The sequence below is a fragment of the Musca domestica genome, unplaced genomic scaffold (genome assembly GCF_030504385.1).
Source record: "Musca domestica strain aabys unplaced genomic scaffold, Musca_domestica.polishedcontigs.V.1.1 44, whole genome shotgun sequence".
In the NCBI taxonomy this organism is placed as follows: domain Eukaryota; kingdom Metazoa; phylum Arthropoda; class Insecta; order Diptera; family Muscidae; genus Musca; species Musca domestica.
This window is the reverse complement of record NW_026712334.1, coordinates 7,849,411-7,873,042: the sequence shown is the minus strand read 5'-3', so window position 1 is coordinate 7,873,042 and position 23,632 is coordinate 7,849,411. Positions and strand designations below refer to the sequence as shown.

Here is a 23,632-nt window from a genome sequence, read left to right as displayed (position 1 = left end):
TATAGTATTATTTAGTACTTTTCGTACACTTATACGACACATTTTTCAAACAACCATCATATCTTAATTCTAGACTCCATCAAAGACCTCAATACCAAATTTCGGAATTCCAGCTATATCTCTTTACCCAATACCACATATAGTATCATTCAGTACTTTTCAAACATTTATAGTACACATTCCCTAAACCACTGTGATATGTCTACGCTACACATGAACAGCAACCCCTTTACAAAATTTCAGATTTGAAGCACCATCTGTTCACCCAATACTAAATTGTACTATATATAGTACTATTTAGGCATTTTCGTGCACCTGTCCTTTCTCACTTCAGTACAACATTTCAGCTTCATCCGTCCATCCTAAACTAAACTGTACTAAATTTAGTACCATTTGGCACACTTTATATACATTTCCAAAACCACCTTCACATATCAAATATATTTTCCAACCTTGATTTCAGGTTTTTATCTCTAATTGTTAACACCAAAAGACAAACTTAAAAATTCTAGCTTTAACCGTTTCGTCTTGGCGTTGATTCCCAGTCAGTAAGTTAGTACCACTCCGGAATACCGGAAATTTTAAAATAATATGGAAGAGGGAGGATCGTACCTCCTCTTTTTAGGTTACTTTGCGATGTAAACTTTTAGAAAGCCGGAACCTACTACTGATTTATCTTGTAATTATATTTTGTGGTGCACAGTATAATATGGTAAAATAAGCCATAAGGATGCTATAACATAATAATAAATACGTAAAAAAATCACTTTACATATCACTTCAATATCATGTGTAAAATATTTTTGAACAAATATTGATCCTGAAATTAAATTAAAAAAAAAATATGTAGTAAAAATTGGGGTTCAAATGTGCAAGTGGTGGAAGCGAATTAAATGAAATGACAATGCCAATAAATAATAACCAATAAAAAGAGCAAATACTTTGATTTTTTTTGTTTAAACTATTTGGAAAAATAAAGTTTTATGGTAAATGTATGCGTCAAAAAATCCATTAAAAGCATTAGGAAATATTTTCGAGTTTTATCTTTTCTTTTTTGCAAAAATTAAAAGCAAAACTTTCATGATTTATAATGGAATAGGGGTTTCTATTCTAAGGAGAAATTCGATACAAAATATTTTTATTTTTGACTTTAACAAACACAACGAACAAAAACTCTTCATGGATGCGCCATGAAGATGTCAACTCTCAAAAAAAAAAAAAAAAAAAAAAAAAAAAAACTGTAATTCAAAACAGTGAACTCGAGAAGATCCACCAAACATATGGCCCTACAAATACCGCTTAACACCTATTAAATCTGGTCATAAATGTGTGGCTCAAAAAAGAGTCACTCGCTGTCGTCAGCATTTTTATGCACAACGAAGCATGTTCAACATAATTTTATGTCCCACCATTGTATTTGGATTCTGTTTTATTATACCCTCCACCATGCATAGTATAATATGGGTATATTAAGTTCGTCATTTCTTTTGTAACTCATCGAAATAATTATTTTAGACCTAACAAAGTACATATATTCTTGATCAACGTAACATTCTAAGATCTGTTGTAATCACGCTAGAGTCAGAACGAATTAATATAGGAAGCTAACATTTTTCACAGATCAGACTTTCGTCTGCAGGCAAGTTTGAAGATGGGCTACATCGGTCACCGATATCGTATAGCCCACAGAAAACGGTAACCCCTGATATTCGGTCTTTTGATGACTTTAGCGACATTTTTCAATGGAATTATCAGAACTTCTACACAAGGAACTCTTTTGGAGTTCTTTACTTTACTCCCCTGGAAGAGATTTGTCTATATAGGTCCACGATACTGTATATCCCCCATATAACGGTATCTGCCCATGTACGGTATTGTAGCCAAATTTTTTATTAGAATTGTCTGAAAATCCACACAAGGAGTTCCTTTTGTACCAAAGACATAAAATGGTAAAGACTAGACAAAATGCATTTTGAGCAAATGGTTTGTGTCTGTACTATCTAGATAACAGCTCAGGACAGGACCATGTTAATATCAAAAACCACATTTATAGAAAAAAATGACAAACAAAAGTTTGAAAAATCCAAAAATTAGGTTTCAAAATTCTGTTCCATAGACTTTCCCAGTTAATCGCATATTGCCTAAGCGGTTTAAATCGCTTAATATTGCTAACTATGTTGTTACGATATCATAACAACAGAGGTATTTTCACAGGGTTGCCATATCTTGACTCTGTCTTGTCCTATCTTTATACTTCTATGTCTTTGTTTGTACTCTACCCCAAAAAATAGAACTGTCTATATAGATCCACGATATCTCCTATCTCCTACCCTCGATATTCGGTATTTTGATGATTTTTTTAAGTTTCGTATTTAGAATTCGTAATGGATACTACAGCCTATAAGAAAAAAATACAAAGACCTAAAATGGTAAAGACTAGACAAAATGCATTCTGAGCCAATGGTTTGTGGCTGTACTACTTTGAATAACAGAATATGACAAAGGCATGTTAATATAAAAAACACAATTATAGGAAAGAATGACAAATAAAAATTTGAATAATCCAAAATATTGGTTTCAAAGTTCTATTCCATATACCTTCCAAATAATTGCATACTGTCTTAGCGGTTTAAATTGCTTAACATTGGTAACTATGTTGTTACGATATCATAACAACAGAGGCATTTTTCACAGGGTTGCCATATTTTACTCTGTCTTGTCCTATATTTACACTTCTATGTCTTTGAAAAATACGTATTCAGGCCCACGTCTTCGCATAGTCCCTTTATAACGATGCCTACCGATATTCAGTATTTTTATGATTTTAGCGACATTTTTAATCGGAATTGTTTCAAATTTCGTATATGAAGTTTCTAATAGCTTCTACCATCTATGACTGAAAATTGCTCATGCAGGTTCATGTCTTCTTACCATAATTCGGTACCTCCCATAATTCGGTACCTCCCATAATTCGGTATTTTGATGATTGTAGTTTTTCAATGAAATCCACACAAGGAGTTCCTTCTGAATACTTTAACCCCTGAAATAGGACTGTCTATTCAGGTGCGCGATTTTAGCGACATTATTTACTGGAATTATTTCAAATATGGTATTTCATATTCGTAATGGTTACTACAGCATAATGCTAGGAACACAATTGGAGCGAACGACGAATTTCGCCCTACGCGGCGACAAAATGAGCCGCGAAAATTCGTCGTATGGAACACAATACCGACGAAATTATAAAACAGCTGATGAAGTTGTTTACTTTTTGCTCATTTGTTGACTACAATGAATTATACAAGAACACATAATTCTTTACGTTCTCTATTATAATTTCACTTATGTCCATCTTCTCTATTATAAATTCACTGATATCCATCTTCACTCAGGCGCAAGTACACAAATAAATAAACAAATTAATTATGTTTTTTTTTATACGAGTAACAGATAGTAGAGTGACCATAACAAATTTTAAAGTAAAAAGTAACTTTATTTACTAAAACACATAAAATTCGTACAAGTATGGCCACCTTGTACTGTTTTGTTCGCCGGTCGCCGGCGTATGAAATAGAAATAAAGCTAATTGAGTTCGCGGCGACCGACGAAATTTTCGCCGGTGCCGTGATTGTGTGCACTTCCATATACACATATGTGTTTTATTTTTGACGACGAACATACGCCGCGAAAAAATTCGTCGTTCGCTCCAATTGTGTTCCTAGCATAAGGCAGAAAATTGTTTGTGCAGGTCCACATTTTTGTATAGCCCCCATATAAAAGTACCTCCCGATATTCGGTATTATTTGAATTTCGTAATGGGCACTTCAACCTTTAACGGAAAATTTTCTATGCAGGTCCACGTCTTTGTATAGCCCATATATAACGTTTTTTATTTAAGAGGTATTTTCGACGGCTCAAGTTCCTTCCCATTAATGGAGGGTATAAAAAGTTCGATCCGGTCGAACTTAGCTGCTTTTTTACTTGTTTTTATACCCTACAACACTATGTGTTGGGGGTATTATAAGTTTGATTGGGCCAAAAATTATGTAACACCACGAAATATTGATTTCCCACATAGGAAAGTATATATGGATCTTCCTATCTCGCCGAGCTGAGTCGATCTAGCTATGTATGTCCGTCCGTCCGTCTGTCCGTCTGTCCATGTTAATTTGTAATCACTCTACAGGTCGCAATTATGGCCCGATCTTCACCAAATTTAGAATGGAGGTGGGGCTAGGGTCAGAATAGAACCCTATTTCTTTTGGAGATGATCGCCAAATGTTTAGGGGTTGAAATGGACCAAATACTGAAAAAATGTCGGATTTTGCAGTAGCTATACAGGTCGCAATTAAAGACCAATCGAAATCGGAATTTCGCATGTAGTTAGAGTTTTGGGCGTGGAAGAAGCCTACCAATTTGGGTGGTCATCGGATAATATTTAGCGGGTAAAATAGGCCATATCTTTTTTGTTGAAGAAATTCAAAATTTTTCATTAAACCGCGAATATTTTAAATCCCGGCGAAATCACAAAGCCATGACAAGGTTACTTCTGATCTTTACATTGATGTTAACATCCAAAAAATCGAATATATAGCAAATATATGCGATATATATGCCTATCAAAGAAGATATGCTTGAAAGATCTCATATATGTCGAGAACGGCTGAACTGATTTCTACAGTTCTCATTAATTCAGAATGGCCTCTTGGCAGGAAAGAAAAAACGTCTAAAAAATAGCATAAAAATATCTCTCTAAAGATGAAAATATTGATTTTGTAAAATTTTCTCATATTTTTTCAATTTTGTCATATTTTTGGCATATTTTCATTTTGAATTAAACATTTGGTATTTCTACAGCTAACAAAACTAAGTAGTTAGGATGTCAGGATATCATATACAGATCGCATTTATGGCCCAATCCTTACGAAATTTTGCATGGGGATAAGATGAGGGTCAGAATAGAAGCCTACTCTCTTTGGAGATGATCGCCATATATTTAGGGGTTGAAATGGACCAAAAAACTGCAAAATTGTCAGCAGGTCGTAATTATCGCCCGATCCTCACACACATTTGAATGGGGGTTACCGGACATTGTAAAAGCCAAGCAGTTTTGGATGGCCATCCAAAAATATTCAATGTGTGAAATAGTCCATTCCGGTGACTTTTGTGAAAATCTCAAATACAGGAAAGACGCACTTCTGACTATTTTCTTAACGCTGATTTCGTTGAAGACTATAGTCAAATGGCTGTATCTCATATAGATGCGTTTCAGTCAAAAACCAATAATAAATGTTAATCTTTTGCCACTTCTGAGAGATTATAGGTCTTTGGGAAATATTGGTTCCAGATCTAGGAAGACCATTTAAGTGGAACATCTACCAATAAATTGGAAATGAGCAAATTAGTTTAAGTTGCTATTACTCGAAAATTAGAGAACGAAACCTGATGGTTTTCTTTTATTATTTGTCACAATATCTTGTGGAATTCTTTCGAGTATCTTGCCTATATAAACTGTATCGTTTATTATAGTGTTGTAGGGTATTCAACGGTCGGCCCCGCTCGACTGTAGCCTTTGCTTACTTGTTTTTTTTATTTGTCTCCTATATATTTTGAAGATGGTTTTCATGTGTATTCTGGCTGGCATAAAATTGCCCTAAAATGTTGCTCTGCAATGCAAGTTGATAGCTTCATAAACTCTCCTAACGAAGAGGTTATAAACATTTTAAGCGGCTAACCAACATAAAAGCTCATAATGGAGACATAAAATGTTTTGAGGTCGATTTAATGTTTTTTTTTTTTATTTGAATTTTTGCGCTGTTGTTGTTGCCACTGGTATTTTTGGGCTCATAAACTTTGTTGTTGCACTCATAAATAAGAAAAACCAAAAAAGAAGAAGGGAAGGCATTTTATTTTAAATAAATCCGGGCGAGAGAATGGCCTGTGGGGGAAAACTAAACATTTTAATGGCAAACCGACATATGTTTGTGAGGCTGATTAACAAGTGGTTGAATTATTTGTTAATAAAATAAGAAATTCTATTGTTTTTATTAAATTAAAAAAGAAAAAAAAAAAACAAGAAAAAAAAACAGCTAAGTTCGACCGGGCCGAACTTTTAATCCTCTCCATCTTTTGGAAGGAATTTGAAAATTTTCAACAAATTCCGAAAAATACCGTTTAAATGATGAGCTCTTTACGAGACGTGGACATGTATACGAATTTTTTTTGTCATAGGCTGTACTACCCGTTCCGAACTTTAAATACGAAACAATTCCGGTGAATAGTGTCGTTAAAATTATCAAAATACCGAATAAAAGGAGGTAGCGTTATGTGGGAGCTATACGAAGACGTGGACATGTAGTTGTATATGCTGTAGTACACATTACAAAATTCAAGTACTAATCATCAATATACCAAATTTCGGGAGGTACCGTTATATGGGGCTATATGAATACGTGGATCTGCATACAAAATTTTTAGGCATAGGCTGTAGTATCCATTACAAACTTCGAATACGAAATTTTGAAACAAATCGGGTGAATGGTGTTGCTTAAATCATAAAAATACCGAATATCGGGAGGTACATATGGGGGCTTTACGAAAACGTAGACCGATATGGCCCATTTTCGAACTTAACCCGCCTCCTGGCAAAATACACATGTGTGCAAATGTTTAGCCTTTTATCTCAATTCGTTTGAAGCATAGGGTGATTACAACAGACAGACAGAATATTTTATAGGGTCTATCACGAATATTTCGAGGAGTTACAAAAGGATTGACAAAGCTAATATATCCTCCATAGAAATAAAAAAATATTGTTTATCGCACACAACTTATTCTCAAGAATTGATTGCCTTCCATAACTTTTTTTCAAAAATTATGAATTTTATTTATTTGTATATTTGTTTAGTAAATGTATTTATTTAAAAAATATAGCAAACATCGTCATTAGCCTTTTTTTCAATTAAAGACAACCTTTCTCAGAAATATGTTTAAGCAATTTTTTTTCTCCAGAATAAATTCCATATTTTATGAATCAGCAAATTAATCTGGGCTGGTGATACAAATAGAATTTCTTTATTCTGCCACTGGTGGTCATGTCAACCGACATTTAACATAACAAGCCAAAGGAAAACATGGATTGTTGACACAATCGCAAACAAAACAAATAGCAGCTGACAAATCATAAAAAAGGTTGTCATCTTCAGTTTCATCAATGTCATCATCCTCATCATCATCATCGTCAGCAACAACAACAACAACACTACTATTATTTGGATTTTGTTACCATTGCTAATCATTGGCCAATACTATTTTTCAGAATATTGCCTTTGTTCGCTTGTCATCCGAACACTCCAACATGCATACATACACAAATCACTAAGCCTGTATTGAAATGTTGTTATATTTTCAAAATTGTATCACATTTATTTCCTTTCTTCTTCACAAACCATTGCCCATGAAATTGCCATCACCAACAACTATAAGCCCTCCTCCTCCTCCCTCCACCCAAACGAATCCATGACAAATCCATAAAACCCATTCATGATGGCTTAGCAAATTTTTGTTGTTGTTAAACAAAATAGCCATGCCACCAATACCATCAACCAAAACCTAAATCCATAATGCATTTACTATTGGAAATTGGATCATTCGACAACCACAATCATCCAATCCAGCAAAAAAACACACACACACACACAGATACAGTGTTTACAAGGACAAGAACATCAACAACAATAACAGCAATGTTTGCCGGATGGATCCAATGTACATCAGACGGATGAATGGTTAAATGAATAAATCAATGAGACGACAACTTCCCTTGAAATCTAGCCAGGATGACATGAAAGTCTGGGTGGGCGTCAAACGAAGGAAATTATAGATTGGAATATCACATAATTTGTACATTGCCAACGAGAATGGGGAAGATGACATGATGTAATTTGTTTTATGGAAGGATATTCACTTAGAGAACAAAGATGGAAATGTAAAGGTCGTTGTGTTCTGGATTAAAAATAAAAATTATAGGATTTATTTTCAAACAATTGCAAAAGAAAATTCTAGAAAGTCTTCTTTCAGAAGACGAGAAGGGTTTCTTATAAAAGATCGGAAGATCTATAGAAGACTAGAAGATGTTCTCAGAGAAGACCAGAAGGTATTTTTATAGAAGACTGGAAGGTCTTCTTATAGAAGACCAGAAGGGCTTCTTATAAAGGTTCAGAAGATTTTTTTTATAAAAGACCTCAAGGTTTTCTTATAGGAGCTCAGAAGGCCCCCTTTAAAAAAGACCTTCTTATAGAAGACATGACATGGTCTTCTTATAGATGACCACATGATCTTCTTATAGAGGACCACATGATCTTCTTAAAGAAGACCACATGGCCTTCTTATAGAAGCCCACATGGTCTTCTTGTAGAAGACCGTCATGTCTTCTTATAAAAGGCAAACATGTCTCCTTATAGAAGACTAGAAGGTCTTCTTGTAGAATACCAGAAGGTCTCTTTATACAATACCAGAAGGTCTTCTTATAAAATACCGGAAGGTCTTCTTATAGAAGACCAGAAGGTCTTCTTATAGAGGACCAGAAGGTCTTTTTATAGAAGACCAGAAGGTCTTCTTATAGAAGACCAGAAGGTCTTCTTATATAAGACCAGAAGGTCTTCTTATATAAGACCAGAAGATCTTCTTATAGAAGACCAGAAGATCTTCTTATAGAAGACAAGAAGGTGTTCCTAGAGAAGACCAGAGAGACTTCATATAGAAGGCCAGAAGGTCTTCTTATAGAAAAATACAAGAAGGCCTTCTTATTGCTCCTTAAATTTCCTTCGAAGTCCTTTAATTCTTTTTTTTTTAATAATTCGCGCTGTGGCCTAAATTCCTTTCAAAGTCCACGCTTTTATTCTTCAAACCCCTTAAAGAATCCACGTTTTTAGCCTTCAAGACTCTTTAAAAAATCCAAGTTTCTAGCCTAAAAGGTCCGTAAATATATTCTTTAAAAAAACCACGCTTCTATCCTTCATATTCCATTAAAAAATCCACGCTTCTATCCTTCAAATTCCTTAAAAAAATCCACGCTGCTATCCTTCAAATTCCTTTAAAAAAATTCCACTCTTCTAGCCTTTAAATCTCTTTAACAAACCCACTGTTATAGTCTTCAAGGTCCTTTGGTCCACGCTTACAGTCTTCAAGGTCTTTAAAAATATTCTTTAAAAAAACCCACGCCTCTAGCCTTTGAACCCCTTAAAAAACCCACACTCATAGCCTTGGAAGTCTTTTACAAAAATTATTTAAAAAACCCACGCCTCTAGCCTTTGAAGCCCTTAAAAAACCCACGCTCATAGCCTTGGAAGTCTTTTACAAAAATTATTTAAAAAACCCACGCCTCTAGCCTTTGAAGCCCTTAAAAAACCCACACTCATAGCCTTGGAAGTCTTTTACAAAAATTATTTAAAAAACCCACGCCTCTAGCCTTTGATGCCCTTAAAAACCCACACTCATAGCCTTGGAAGTCTTTTACAAAAATTCTTTAAAAAACCCACGCCTCTAGCCTTTGAAGCCCTTAAAAACCCACACTCATAGCCTTGGAAGTCTTTTACAAAAATTCTTTAAAAAACCCACGCCTCTAGCCTTTGAAATCCTTAAAAAACCCACACTCATAGCCTTGGAAGTCTTTTACAAAAATTCTTTAAAAAACCCACGCCTCAAGCCTTTGAAGCCCTTAAAAAACCCACACTCATAGCCTTGGAAGTCTTTTACAAAAATTCTTTAAAAAACCCACGCCTCAAGCCTTTGAAGCCCTTAAAAAACCCACACTCATAGCCTTGGAAGTCTTTTACAAAAATTCTTTAAAAAAAAAACCACGCCTCAAGCCTTTGAAACCCTTAAAAAACCCACACTCATAGCCTTGGAAGTCTTTTACAAAAATTCTTTAAAAAACCGGCGCCTCTAGCCTTTGAAGCCCTTAAAAAACCCACACTCATAGCCTTCGAAGTCTTTTACAAAAATTCTTTAAAAAAAACCACGCCTCAAGCCTTTGAAGCCCTTAAAAAACCCACACTCATAGCCTTCGAAGTCTTTTTCAAAAATTCTTTAAAAAACCCACGATTCTAGCTTTTGAAGCCCTTAAAAAACAAAAGCTCATAGCCTTCGAAGTCTTTAAAAAAAAATCACGCCTCTAGCCTTTGAAGCCTTTAAAAACCCACGCTCATTGCCTTCGAAGTATTTAAAAAATTCTTTAAAAAACCTACGCCTCTAGCCTTTGAAGCCCTTAAAAACCCACGCTTCTAGCCTTTGAAGCCCTTAAAAACTCACGCTCGTAGTCTTTGAAGTCTTTGAAAAAAAAAATCGTTAAAAAAACCACATCTCTAGCCTTAGCCAAAGTCCTTTAACAATATTCTTTAAAAGATCCACGCTTCTAAGTCCTTAAAAATATTCTTTACAAAATCCGGGCTTATGGCCTTTTGAAGTCCTTAAAATATTCTTTAAAATCTACAAATTTTACAAATTCTTTAAAAAGTCCACGCTTATTTCCCTCAAAGTCATTTTAAAATATTCTTTAAATAAAATTCTTTAAGAAACACAAGTCCTTTAAACATATTCTTTAAAAACTACACGCTACTAGCCTTCGAAGTCCTTTAAAAATATTCTTAAAAAAGTTCACGCTTCTAGCTTTCCAAGTCATTTAAAAAACATTTAAAAAAATAATTTTGAAAAAATCGAAGGTTTTAGGCTCAATTTTTATTTTTTGTATTTGAACCGAGGAATATTAACGTTCGTCTTTTAAATAGCTTCCATTTAAATCTCGTAAAAAAACTAATATTTTTACCCAGAAATTGAAAATCAAAATCATATTAATATCTGTAACTGTGAAATGTCACAGCAGGCCAAGTGTTACCATTTCTTTGCAATACAAAATGATGAAATTCTCAAACACCTCTCCTACCCTGTCAATGTCTATTAATGTCTTCTTTAGTCAAAGTTTAAAAAAGTAACCCAAGACGAAATACATTGTTCACTGCCACTCGCTTCGTTATCAGGAGCGTGTCATAGAAAATATTGTCACATTTCATATTGCAAATGATAACCATAACTTGGCTATAATGGTTGACAAGTTTCGTCGTTGGTTTTTTTATTCTTCTTCTTATTGTTATTGTACTTATAGTTATTCTTCTTTCTAGTGAAAGAAATGTCATTGCAAATGACCCATTTATTTATCTCTCACTCACTCTCTCCCCACCCCCATTTTTGAGGAGAAAAAAAATTGGTCTCAACAATGAAATGACACTGACACAGTTTGGCATTCAGAACCTAGAAATGCGGGGCAATGTCATTGACATTTTGCAATCTCATTGAAGAAATAGAAATGTGTGACTCGAAATAGAGATTAGAGGTGATCTTTTTTCCAGTGTGTTTATGAAGATGTTTAGAGGTAGAAAACAAAATACATGTATCACTTAAGAACAGCTAACTCAGCTGGTAAAAGATAAGGCGCAGATTTATTGATATTCATTTATTCCAGCACGTGTCTTATCACAGAAATATATGCATGCACATATATATTTACAACAATTACGCTCGAAAAGCGTTTTGTTGTTAAGGGCCTGAATTCCAATTCAAATGCCATTATTATACGATAAGACATTTTTGATATTTGTTCAGGTGTTTTATTTGTTCTTTTGTTACAATAAGTCATTGAGTTGAATGTTGATATTAACGTATACGTATTGACATCAATTATACGCACCGATAACCTAAAGTCTTCAACATTAAAAAAAGAGCTACAATCATGGGTTTTGAAAAAAGAAAATATGTTAATGACTTTATAGGACTAAATTGTAAGGTTATTCAGAGAAGAAATGACTTCTAGGGCAATTATCGTGATATTTTTAAATAATATAAATTAAGTTCCAAGCTGTAATCCGAAATTATTGCGAGCTATAATCCTGAATTTTTCAAAAATATTTTTTAATGAGTTGTCGTAGATAGTCTATGAATATTTTACGAAAATTTTTTGGATTATAATCGATAAGGTTTTTCAAACATTTTTAAATGACTTTTTGGCCTAAAGTACTAAGGATCAGTTTTAAAGACCATTTTTATGGACTTTGGGGAATATTGTTGTGGATTTTTAGAGATTTTCCACAATATTTTCAAATTTAATGCATCAATCGAAGATTTTTTAAAGGCTATTATTTTAAGGACATTCGAGACTAATAGTTTATATTTTAGGAATATTTTTAAGGTCCTTTGTGGTTATAGTCCTGAATTTTATATTAAAAATATATCTATAATTTTTGACACAAAAAGTCCTTTAAGGATGTAAATGTGAGTCTTTGTAAGTCTTCCAATTTTGAACTTTAAAGTCCTTAAAGAATATACTCTTAGATTTTTAAATAATAGTTTTGAGGAAGATTGAAGACAATTATCGCAATTTGTTAAGGACTTTTAAGGACATACTCCTGGAGTTTTATGAATTTGTTATTGAGAATTCGGCTTTAAACGGGAATTTTTACAGCGACGATGTTGAAGGATTTGCAATGCTAAAATATCGAGTTCTTAAAGAATACTTTTTAAGGACCTGCTATAGACTTGGAACCTCCATTTTTACAGAATATTTTTCAAGGATCTGAAAGCATATAAACGTCGATTTTTAAGGAATATTTTGCAAGGATCTGAAAGCATTTAAACGTCGATTTTTTAAAGAATATTTTTCAAGGATCTGAAAGCATAAAAACGTGGATTTTTTAAAGAATATTTTTCAAGGATCTGCAAAGCTACAAACTTGGTTTTTTTAAAGAATAGTTTCCAAGGTCCTTCAAGGCAATAAACCTGGATTTTAAATAATATCTTTCATGGTCCTCCAAGGCTATAAACGTGGATTTTAAGGTATATGTTTTAAGGTCCTCCGAGGCTATTAACGTGGATTTTTCAAAGAATATTTTTCAAGGACCTTCAAGGCTATTAACGTGGATTTTTCAAATAATATTTTTCAAGGAACTTCAAGGCTATAAACGTGGATTTTAAGGAATACTTTTCAAGGACCTTCAAGGCAATAAACCTGGATTTTAAAGAATAATTTTCAAGGTCCTCCAAGGCTATAAACGTGGATTTTAAGGAATACTTTTCAAGGACCTTCAAGGCAATAAACCTGGATTTTAAAGAATAATTTTCAAGGTCCTCCAAGGCTATAAACGTGGATTTTAAGGAATATTTTTCAAGGTCCATCAAGGCTATAAACGTGGATTTTAAAGAATATTTTTCAGGGACCTTCAAGGCAATAAACCTGGATTTTTAAGAATATTTTTCAAGGTCCTCCAAGCCTATAAACGTGTATTTTAAGGAATATTTTTCAGGGACCTTCAAGGCAATAAACCTGGATTTTTAAGAATATTTTTCAAGGTCCTCCAAGCCTATAAACGTGGATTTTAAAGAATATTTTTCAAGGTCCTCCAAGGCTATAAACGTGGATTTTAAAGAATATTTTTCAGGGACCTTCAAGGCAATAAACCTGGATTTTTAAGAATATTTTCAAGGTCCTCCAAGCCTATAAACGTGTATTTTAAGGAATATTTTTCAAGGTCTATCAAGGCTATAAACGTGGATTTTGAAGAATATTTTTCAAGGTCCATCAAGGCTATAAACGTGGATTTTAAAGAATATTTTTCAAGGTCCTCCAAGGCTATAAACGTGGATTTTAAAGAATATTTTTCAGGGACCTTCAAGGCAATAAACCTGGATTTTTAAGAATATTTTTCAAGGTCCTCCAAGCCTATAAACGTGTATTTTAAGGAATATTTTTCAAGGTCTATCAAGGCTATAAACGTGGATTTTGAAGAATATTTTTCAAGGTCCATCAAGGCTATAAACGTGGATTTTAAAGAATATTTTTCAAGGTACCCCAAGGCTATAAACGTGAATTTTAAGGAATATTTTGCAAGGTCCATCAAGGCTATAAGCGTGGATTTTAAGGAATATTTTTCAAGGACCTCCAAGGCAATAAACGTGTATTTTTAAGAGTAGTCTTTAAGTACAAACAAAATTGTAAACAAAGATTTTTTAGGGATATTTTTTTAAGGACAAACAAGAATATAAAGGATATAGATTTTCGAGACGTTTTTAGAACCATAAACATTGACTTTTTGAAGAATATTTTTCTAGAATCTTCAAGGCTATAAATGTGAATTTATTAATGAAAAACGTCGAATTTAATGAAACGTGGAATTTAAAAAAAATATATATTTTTCAAGGACCCGCAATGCTATGAAAGCTGATATTTTAAAGAATATCTTGAAAGGGCCTGCAAGACTTAAAACACGGCATTTTTAATAGAACCTTTTCAAGCATCTAAGAGACTATAAACGCGAATTTTTCGGAGAATACTTTCAATGAATTGCAATACGGTTTTTAAGGACCTACAGGGATAAAAAGGTGGATTGTTTAAGAAAATTGTTCTAATACCCGCAAGGTTGTAAAACATTATTATTCAGGACTTTTAATGTATTGACAGCGAATATTTCACTAATATTGTGAAGGATTTTGATGGCTGATATTTTGAAGAATATTCTTTGAAGAATCATCAAAGATTCAATGTGAATTTTGAGAGACCATATTTTTAGAGACTACCCTACCGTATGTCATGCCAATGATTTTTAAGGTTGGAGTCCTGGATGTTTTTAAGGATATTTAAGTCATGGTCGCATTTATGGTTTTTTTCTACTAAGAATATCGAATATTTGCATGGACTAGGACGGACATATTCCAGGATTTTTATAACATTTTTAAAAAAATCTTGAATGCTAAAATTTGCGGTTCATTAAAGTTTTTTTTAATTATATATTCATTGTGCCATAATTTTGCATTTATAAGTTTTTTTTTTTAATTTTACAAAAGTGAATTCCAAAATTATAATCCTTAATATCACCCTGTCACATGTTGCTCCTTCTCTTTCATAGGCAGGACTCTTTCTATATACACCCCTTTAATTTTTCTAATGTCCTTACAACGAAAAAGAAGCTTAGTTTCATTGGCGCGAAAAATATTACATTTAAATCACTTCAAGGAGGCTTGGCATATATAAAACCCAACTCGCTTCCCACACTTCTTTTCAATGAAAGGCGTTGCTTTCATATTTCTGCTTTTTCTAAGACCATTGTTACGACAATTAAAAACAGTTTATGTTAATTGGCCATAAAACGGGAGTGGGTGGATGCGGTTGGCCAGAGGAAATAATAGAATAATATGTTGCCGCAAAGGAAAGAAGTCTATGATTTTAGCATTTTCATGGATATTCTAAAGGAGTGAGGCAATTGGTAATGTTGAAAAGTTCGACCGAAGAATTGTAGCATTTCCATGAAGTGGAATAACAAAGGTAATGCCAGCTGTGTTCCCATAATTTATTCTGAGAAATTAAAAAATGCATACAAACGTTGATTGTTTAAATACTTTTCATAAATATTTGGTGTTTTAGATTTGCAAACATGCCCTGCCTGTCAGTTATACGGAATTATTTATGGAAATTTAATTAAATAATTCTTTGAATAAAAAAATGATAATGTTTTTTTCCTAGAGGAGCTTTTCCTCGAAAATATAATGTTTTTAAATTGTAAAGCAAAAAAACATATGGCTGCCATGGAAAGTTACAAACGTTTTGCAGACTTTCAGCCCTGGTTGACCCTAAGGATAATCAACTATTGAAGCCTTAATGTTTCTCTAAGAATATTGCTTAAGAATTCAAGACTATAATTTCGGTGGTTCTATAAAAATACATTTTAAGTTTAAAGACCATATTATTGTAGCCTAAAAATTTTTAAAAATATTATTTTATAAATCCCTGAAAGTGGCTGAATAATCTATGATAAAAGCTTTCTCGATGTTCTTTGAAAAATATTGAGTAATGAATTGTCTCTAATTTCTTATAAGTGATGTAAGCAAAAATACCTTATGACGTTTAATTTACAGAAGCAGTAACCGCCGACCATTACTCCCTAATACCCCTTTTAATCTCTCCCCTCTCTATTTACCCACTCTCTACATTCTTCTTTATCTCCTCAAAATTAATCACGTATTTTCAGTTTTTTTTTGGAAACACATCAATTTTGTCCAAGATTTGTTTTTTTTTTTTTTTTTTTTTTTCAATTTATGTTTGCATGTAATCCAATACGTGGTATATAATCCAGTTTACTTAAGTGAAATAAAAACCCGAAACAGAAACAGCGAAAGGATAATTGAAAAGGAATCCAAATTGAGAATATACAATCCCTGAAAGGCACACACACACGTGTTTTATTTGGATTTCGGCAGTGGGTATGAATAATGTGCCATCACTTTCGGGTTGGTTGAAAAATATCTGAACAGGATATCTCTTGGCCGGATTTCGTGAAGGTGAGGATTTCGTTTGAAACACATGCAATTCATGTAAAAGTAAAGGTCGGCAACAAGTGATACAAACAATTTATTAAGGTGCATGCATGTCAAACAATTTTAAGTTTTTCAATATATGCTTTTTATATAAATTATTCAAGTAACTCTGAAAAGTTTGGATTTATAACCAGAATTGTGTTACAATAGCGTTAAATGTTTTTGATATTTCATATTGTGACAAACTTTCTTTAAAAAATCCGCGTTTATAGCCTTGCAGGTCTTCGAAAATTGTCTTTAAAAATCCGCGTTGATGGCTTTGTAGTCCTTGAGAAAGTATTCTTTTGAAAATCCACGTTTATAGTCTTAAAGATCCTTGAAAATTTTTTCAGCATTTTAGGTCCTTCAAAATATACTTTAAAACTCCACGCTTATTGCCCTGCAGGTCCTTGACAAATATTCCTTATGAAACCCATGTTTATAGTTGTTATCTTTTGAAAAATATTCGTTGAAAAATCTACGTTAATAGCCTTACTAGTTTTTCAAAACATATTCTTTAAAATATCCACTTTTATATCCTTGAGGTTCCGTAAAAGATATTCTTTAAAATGTCCACGTTTATATCCTAGAGGGTCCCGTAAAAAATATTCTTTAAAAATTCTTTTGATCCTTGAAAAACATTTTTGAAACTAATTCTTTAAAATGTCCACGTTTATATCCTCGAGGGCCCGTCAAAGATATTCTTTAAAAATTCTTTTGGTCCTTGAAAAATATCTTTGAAACTAATTCTTTGAAAAATCCACGTTAATAGCTCGAAAAATATTCTTTGAAAATTCTTTTGATACTTAAAAAAATCCTTGAAATCTACTCTTTGAAAATTCTTTTGATACTTAAAAAAAATCCTTGAAATCTACTCTTTGAAAAACCCATATTTATAGCCTTGAAGGTCCCTGAAAAATATTATTTGAGAAATCCACGTATATAGCCTTGAAGGTCCTTGAAACATATTATTTGAGAAATCCACGTATATAGCCTTGAAGGTCCTTGAAAAATATTCTTTGAAAAATATACGTTTATAGCCTTGAAGGTCCTTAAAAAATATTCTTTGAAAAATCCACGTTTATAGCCTTGAAGGTCCTTGAAAAATATTCTTTGAAAAATCCACGTTTATAGCCTTGAAGGTCCTTGAAAAATATTCTTTGAAAAATCCACGTTTATAGCCTTGAAGGTCCTTGAAATATATTCGTAAAAAATCCACGTATATAGCCTTGAAGGTCCTTGAAAAATATTATTTAAAAAATCCACATTTATAGCCTTGAAGATCCTTGAAAAATATTCTTTGATAAATCCAAGTTTAAGCATTTTAGGTCCTTGAAAAACAATCTTTGATAAATCCACGTTTATATCCTTTAACGTCCATGAAAAACAATCTTTGATAAATCCACGTTTATATCCTTTAACGTCCATGAAAAGCCATCTTTGATAAATCCACGTTTATATCCTTTAAGGTCCATGAAAAGCAATCTTTGATAAATCCACGTTTATAGCCTTGAAGGTCCTTGAAAAATATTCTTTGAAAAATCCACGTTTATAGCCTTGAAGGTCCTTGAAAAATATTCTTTGAAAAGTCCACGTTTATAGTCTTGAAGGTCCTTGAAAATATTCTTTGAAAAATCCACGTTTATAGCCTTGAAGGTCCTTGAAAAATATTCTTTGAAAAATCCAGGTTTATAGGCTTGAATGTCCTAGAAAAATATTCTTTGAAAAATCCACGTTTATAGACTTGAAGGTGCTTGAAAACTATTGTTTGAAAATCCACGTTTATAGGCTTGACGGTCCTTGAAAACTATTCCTTGAAAATCCACGTTTATAGGCTTGAAGGTCCTTGAAAACTATTCCTTGAAAAATTCACGTTTATAGTCTTGATGGCCCTTAAATCTATTCTTTGAAAATTCCAATTTTATAGGCTTGAAGGTCCTTGAAAACTATTCCTTGAAAATCCACGTTTATAGGCTTGAAGGTCCTTGAAAACTATTCTTTGAAAAATCCACGTTTATAGGCTTAATGGTCCTTAAATCTATTCTTTGAAAAATCCACGTTTATAGCCTTTAAGGTCAGTGTAAAATATTCTTTGAAAAATCCACTTTTATATTCTTGAAGTCCTTGTAAAATATTCTTTGAAAATCCACTTTTGTAGCCTTATTGGTCCTTGAAAAATATTCTTTGAAAAATTCACGTTTATAGCCTTGAAGGTCCTTGAAAAATATTATTTGAATGATCCACATTTATAGCCTTGAAGGTCCTTGAAAAATATTCTTTGAATGATCCACATTTATAGCCTTTAAGGTCCTTGAAAAATATTCTTTGAAAAAGCTACGTTTATAGGCTTGACGGTCCTTGAAAATTTTTCTTTGAAAATCCACCTTTATAGGTTTGACGGTCCTTGAAAACTATTCTTTAAAAAATCCACGTTTATAGCCTTGAAGGTCCTTGAAAAATATTCTTTGAAAAATCCACGTTTATAGCCTTGAAGGTCCTTGAAAAATATTCTTTGAAAAATCCACGTTTATAGCCTTGAAGGTCCTTGAAAAATATTCTTTGAAAAATCCACGTTTATAGCCTTGAAGGTCCTTGAAAAATATTCTTTGACAAATCCAGGTTTTTACGCTTGAAGGTCTTTGAAAAATGTTCTTGGAAAAATCCACGTTTATAGCCTTGAAGGTCCTTGAAAAATATTCTTTGAAAAATCCAGGTTTACAGGCTTGAAGGTCCTTGAAAAATATTCTTTGAAAAATCCACGTTTATAGCCTTGAAGGTCCTTGAAAAATATTCTTTGAAAAATCCACGTTTATAGCCTTGAAGGTCCTTGAAAAATATTCTTTGAAAAGTCCACGTTTATAGTCTTGAAGGTCCTTGAAAAATATTCTTTGAAAAATCCACGTTTATAGCCTTGAAGGTCCTTGAAAAATATTCGTTGAAAAATCTAAGTTTATAGACTTGAGGGTTCTTGAAAAATATTCTTTGAAAAATCCACGTTTATAGCCTTGATGGTCCTTGAAAACTATTCCTTGAAAATCCACGTTTATAGGCTTGAAGGTCCTTGAAAACTATTCTTTGAAAAATCCACGTTTATAGCCTTGAAGGTCCTTGAAAAATATTCTTTGAAAAATCCACGTTTATAGCCTTGAAGGTCCTTGAAAAATATTCTTTGAAAAATCCACGTTTATAGCCTTGAAGGTCCTTGAAAAATTTTCTTTGAAAAATCCACGTTTATAGGCTTGAAGGTCCTTGAAAACTATTCTTTGAAAAATCCACGTTGGTAGCCTTTAAGGTCCTTGAAAAATATCCTTTGAAAAATCCAAGTTTATTGACTTGAAGGTTCTTTAAAAAAATTCTTTGAAAAATCCACGTTTATAGCCTTGAAGGTCCTTGAAAAATATTCTTTGAAAAATCCAGGTTTATAGGCTTTAAGGTCCTTGAAAAATATTCTTTGAAAAAATCTCGATTATGGCCTTGAAAGTACTTGAAAAATATTCTTTGAAAAAATTCTCTTTATGGCCTTGAAGATCCTTGAAAAATATTCTTTGAAAAATTCTCGTTTATGGCCTTGAAGATCCTTGAAAAATATTCTTTGAAAAATTCTCGTTTATATCCTTGAAAGTCCTTGAAAAATATTCTTTGAAAAATCCAATTTTATAGGCTTGAAAGTCCTTGAAAAACATTCTTTGAAAAATCCACGTTTATAGGCTCGAAGGCCCTTGAAAACTATTCTTTGAAAAATCCACGTTTATAGGCTTGAAGGTCCTTGAAAACTATTCTTTGAAAAATTCACGTTTATATTCTTCGAAAAATCCACGCTTATAGCCTTGAAAGTCCTTGAAAGGTACTCTTCGAAACAATCACGTTTATAGCCTTGAAGATCCTTGAAAAATATTCTTTGAAAAAATCCACGTTTATAGCCTTGAAGGTCCTTGAAAAATATTCTTTGAAAAATTCACGTTTATAGCTTTGAAGATTCTTCAAAAATATTCTTTAGATTATCCACCTTTTTATCCTAGAAGGTCCTTAAAACATATTCTATAAAAAATCCATGTTAATAGCCTGTTAGGAACTTAAAAATATTCTTTAAAAATCCTCGGTTGTAACCTCTTAGATCTGAAAAATATTCTTTAAATTATATTCCTTTAAAAGTATTCTTTAAAAATTGAAAGTATATAGCATCGCAGGTCCTTGAAAATTATGTTTCAAAAAATGCATGTCCTTTGAAAACCCTTCAAAATATTATCTCCAATTTTTAAAACTAAAACAAAAGACCCCGCCATTTGACCCACATTTTGCCCTGGGCCATTCATTTAAAATAAAGAAAAAACGTCCCTTCCCCACCACAAAACTTTTAACTACTTCATTATGGCCTGACTCGAAGCTATTCTGGAAGTAAAGATATGTCATTACTTTGTAATGCCAGTCATCAAGAAAATGACTCGGCCGGAAAGTTTGGACATTTGTTTTGTTGCGATGTGAACCAGAAAAAAAAGAACAAGTCTCGAAATAATCTACCTTCCCCCCCTTGCCCACCAATGAAATGAGAAACATAAACTTTTTTTTTTTAAATAAAAAGAAAAACAGTTTAGCATGGACAATTTAAACATTAATTTTTTACAAGTTGCCATCAACATGAAAAGTTTGCCTTTTCCATACTCTGTGGCTCTCGTTGGCGGAATGTCTTTCAATAAATGATGAGGAAATTAAAATTTTAAAGTTTTGACCACAAGAGGAAGCTGACAAAGAACAACAACAAACATGCAAACAAATAAAGCCATAAAGAAGAGAAAAAGGCGAACAGCTCTGATGCCCGGCAAATGACAGTGTGATGACAGAAAATGGCAGTGGTCTCCAGGCGAAAGGACGACATGGGACTCAACAACAACAACAAAAATCCCAGCAGACCACATCCCAACCCGGGCTGGTGGAAGGAAACAGAAACAAAGTAACCACAAAGTAACTGCTATGAAAACAAAGGCAAGCACTCTCACACACACATGCAAATACTCATACACACTCACACACACCCATTAATACATACCCTTCACCATATATGCCAGCGGTGGTGCCGGCCATAGCCAAGGCCTTATAACGTGCCTGCTCATCCGTCGGCAGGACAATGTCGACCGACCTAGAACGTGTTGCATTGATGTTGGGCACGGTCAGGAAGCAACCATCACTGGGCTGGAGTTCTTCCGTTTTATTGCCCGACGATACTTTGGAAAAACACGAATCAACCGAGGCGGCACGATCACGTCTCAAATCAGGTACAGTTAAATAAATATCACGCACAACCAGGGCATGCTTGCCGCTACTGCTGCTGGTGGTGGTTGTGGCCATTGTGGCTCCAACCGCCGGCGGAGCGGGCGAACCACAAATGGCCAGTGTTGAGATCTCATCAATCGAAGAATTCACACCATCCGCCGACGATTTCAGCTGTTCCTCCTGGGAGACGTTCTCCAGCGAGTTACCTGTGGGTTCAACAAATATAGCTTCTTGTCGGGATATGGAACGTCGGCGTGGTCTCTGACTGGGGGATGATAATGGCGATGGTGGTGGTGGCATGTCATCATGACCTAGCGCAGGCATGGGCGTGGTCGTTAAGCTAGAGCCATCGTTGACGGCCGAGGAGGCTATAGTAATGGCAGGTGAAAAGTCATCGGTACTGAAGGCTGGTGGTGGTGGCAAAGTTACATCGAATGATGGCGCTTGTGGCAGTAATTCTAGGGGTGATATGGGTGGAGGCGGTGGCAATTCCATGACTGGACTATCGCACACGGACAAAGCAAATGAAGGCGATGCAGGCGGTGAACCCGGATCAATGGGAAATGAATAGGAGGGAAAGGGCGGGTAATCACCGTTGGTCGGGGACAGCGTGAATGTTATGCCGCAGGGTGTGGTCGGTGGCGGGGGCATTAATGTATTGCCGAAATGTGGTGAATCATGCTCGGACTCTTCGAGACCCTCATCCTCGGATGTGGTCACCGAACTACCAATGGTGTGACGTCTCATTTGCCGTGGCAAGCGAGCCCGCGTCTCATCTATACTACTTGTGACCATACCGCCCAGACGTATATCCATTTCCAGGGCCGCATCGTCGTACACATCTAACGTTTCGACACTCTGCTTGTCGTCATCGGGGCAGGCGTTCAGTAGATCATCATCAGTAGCATCGCCCTCCTCCAGCAGGCCAACATCTCCATCGGCCCCCTCTCCCACCTCGCCTTCCTCCTCTTCCTCTTCGACAAGATCTTCATCGATTTCGGCAGTTTCGTCTTCATTGTCATCGCTTAGCTCGGAACTGGTTATGCTATAGCTAAGATTTTTCATTTCATGATGATCGATCAGATAACGTTGTTGGGCACGCATCTGTTTCTCGTACTCCTCCAGATAGAAGCAGTGTATACAGGGTGGCGGTGTCTTGGTCGATGAACTGCGTCGATTTTTACCACGTCGCGGTACCTCGAGGAATGTGCCCGAGTCGTCACTACCCGCCGAAGCTGCAGCCGAATCAAACGAGTGCGAACGTTGGGCATGCATGGCCTGCGGCACCTGAAGAAAGCCTCCCTCCGAGGAACGTTCATCCGATGAGGATTGTTGTTTCAGGAAATGGGTGGACATTCGTTGTGACTCCAGTTGCATTTCATCGAAAGACGCTGAGCGTACCTGCAAAATATGGAAAGACAGAAAAAGGGGGGAGAACTATTAGAATGATGCTTATTTAAAGTAATAAGAGGAGAATATCTTAGAACATTGAGCTATGAATTGTGAGAGCAGATGCATTGAATATCTTGATATTCAAACTCAAATTCCAAACTCTCGAAAACTCCTGCCAACCGAGTAGTTGGCGTTCGAATAGTAATCTAACAATCGATGGCCCATGGAAAGTTTTCGAGAATGTTTGTAGTTAAGGTACAGAAAGTCTTTTAGACATGGAAGAAATTGTTCTATGAGGGACATTAGGAAGGTCCTTTATCTCTACAAGATCTTCGGTACAAAGAAGTCTCTTAGAAGGACGACTATCTGTAAAAAATCTGCAATAGGTATTCCACCAAAAAAAAAGGCTTGTAGATGTAGAAGGACGACTATCTGTAAAAAATCTGCAAAACGTATTCCATCAAAAAAAGGCTTGTAGATGGTCTTCCATCTATGGAAGACCCGTGGAAGATTTTTTCTAGGTTTTTGTAGGAATAAAATACGTTATGAAGTCTTCTAGCTATAGATCAATGTCCTC

At 34.4% G+C, this 23,632-nt stretch overlaps 1 protein-coding gene across 1 annotated transcript in view; it reads right to left on the bottom strand.

Moving 5' to 3' along the window:
- Positions 1 to 23,632, bottom strand: part of LOC101892726 (eye-specific diacylglycerol kinase-like) — a 44,251-nt gene that overhangs the window by 2,512 nt on the left and 18,107 nt on the right. The window contains exon 2 of the mRNA XM_011293214.3: positions 21,440 to 23,064. Within this exon, the coding sequence (XP_011291516.2) occupies positions 21,440 to 23,064 (1,625 nt within the window). The remainder of the gene's footprint in view (positions 1 to 21,439; positions 23,065 to 23,632) is intronic.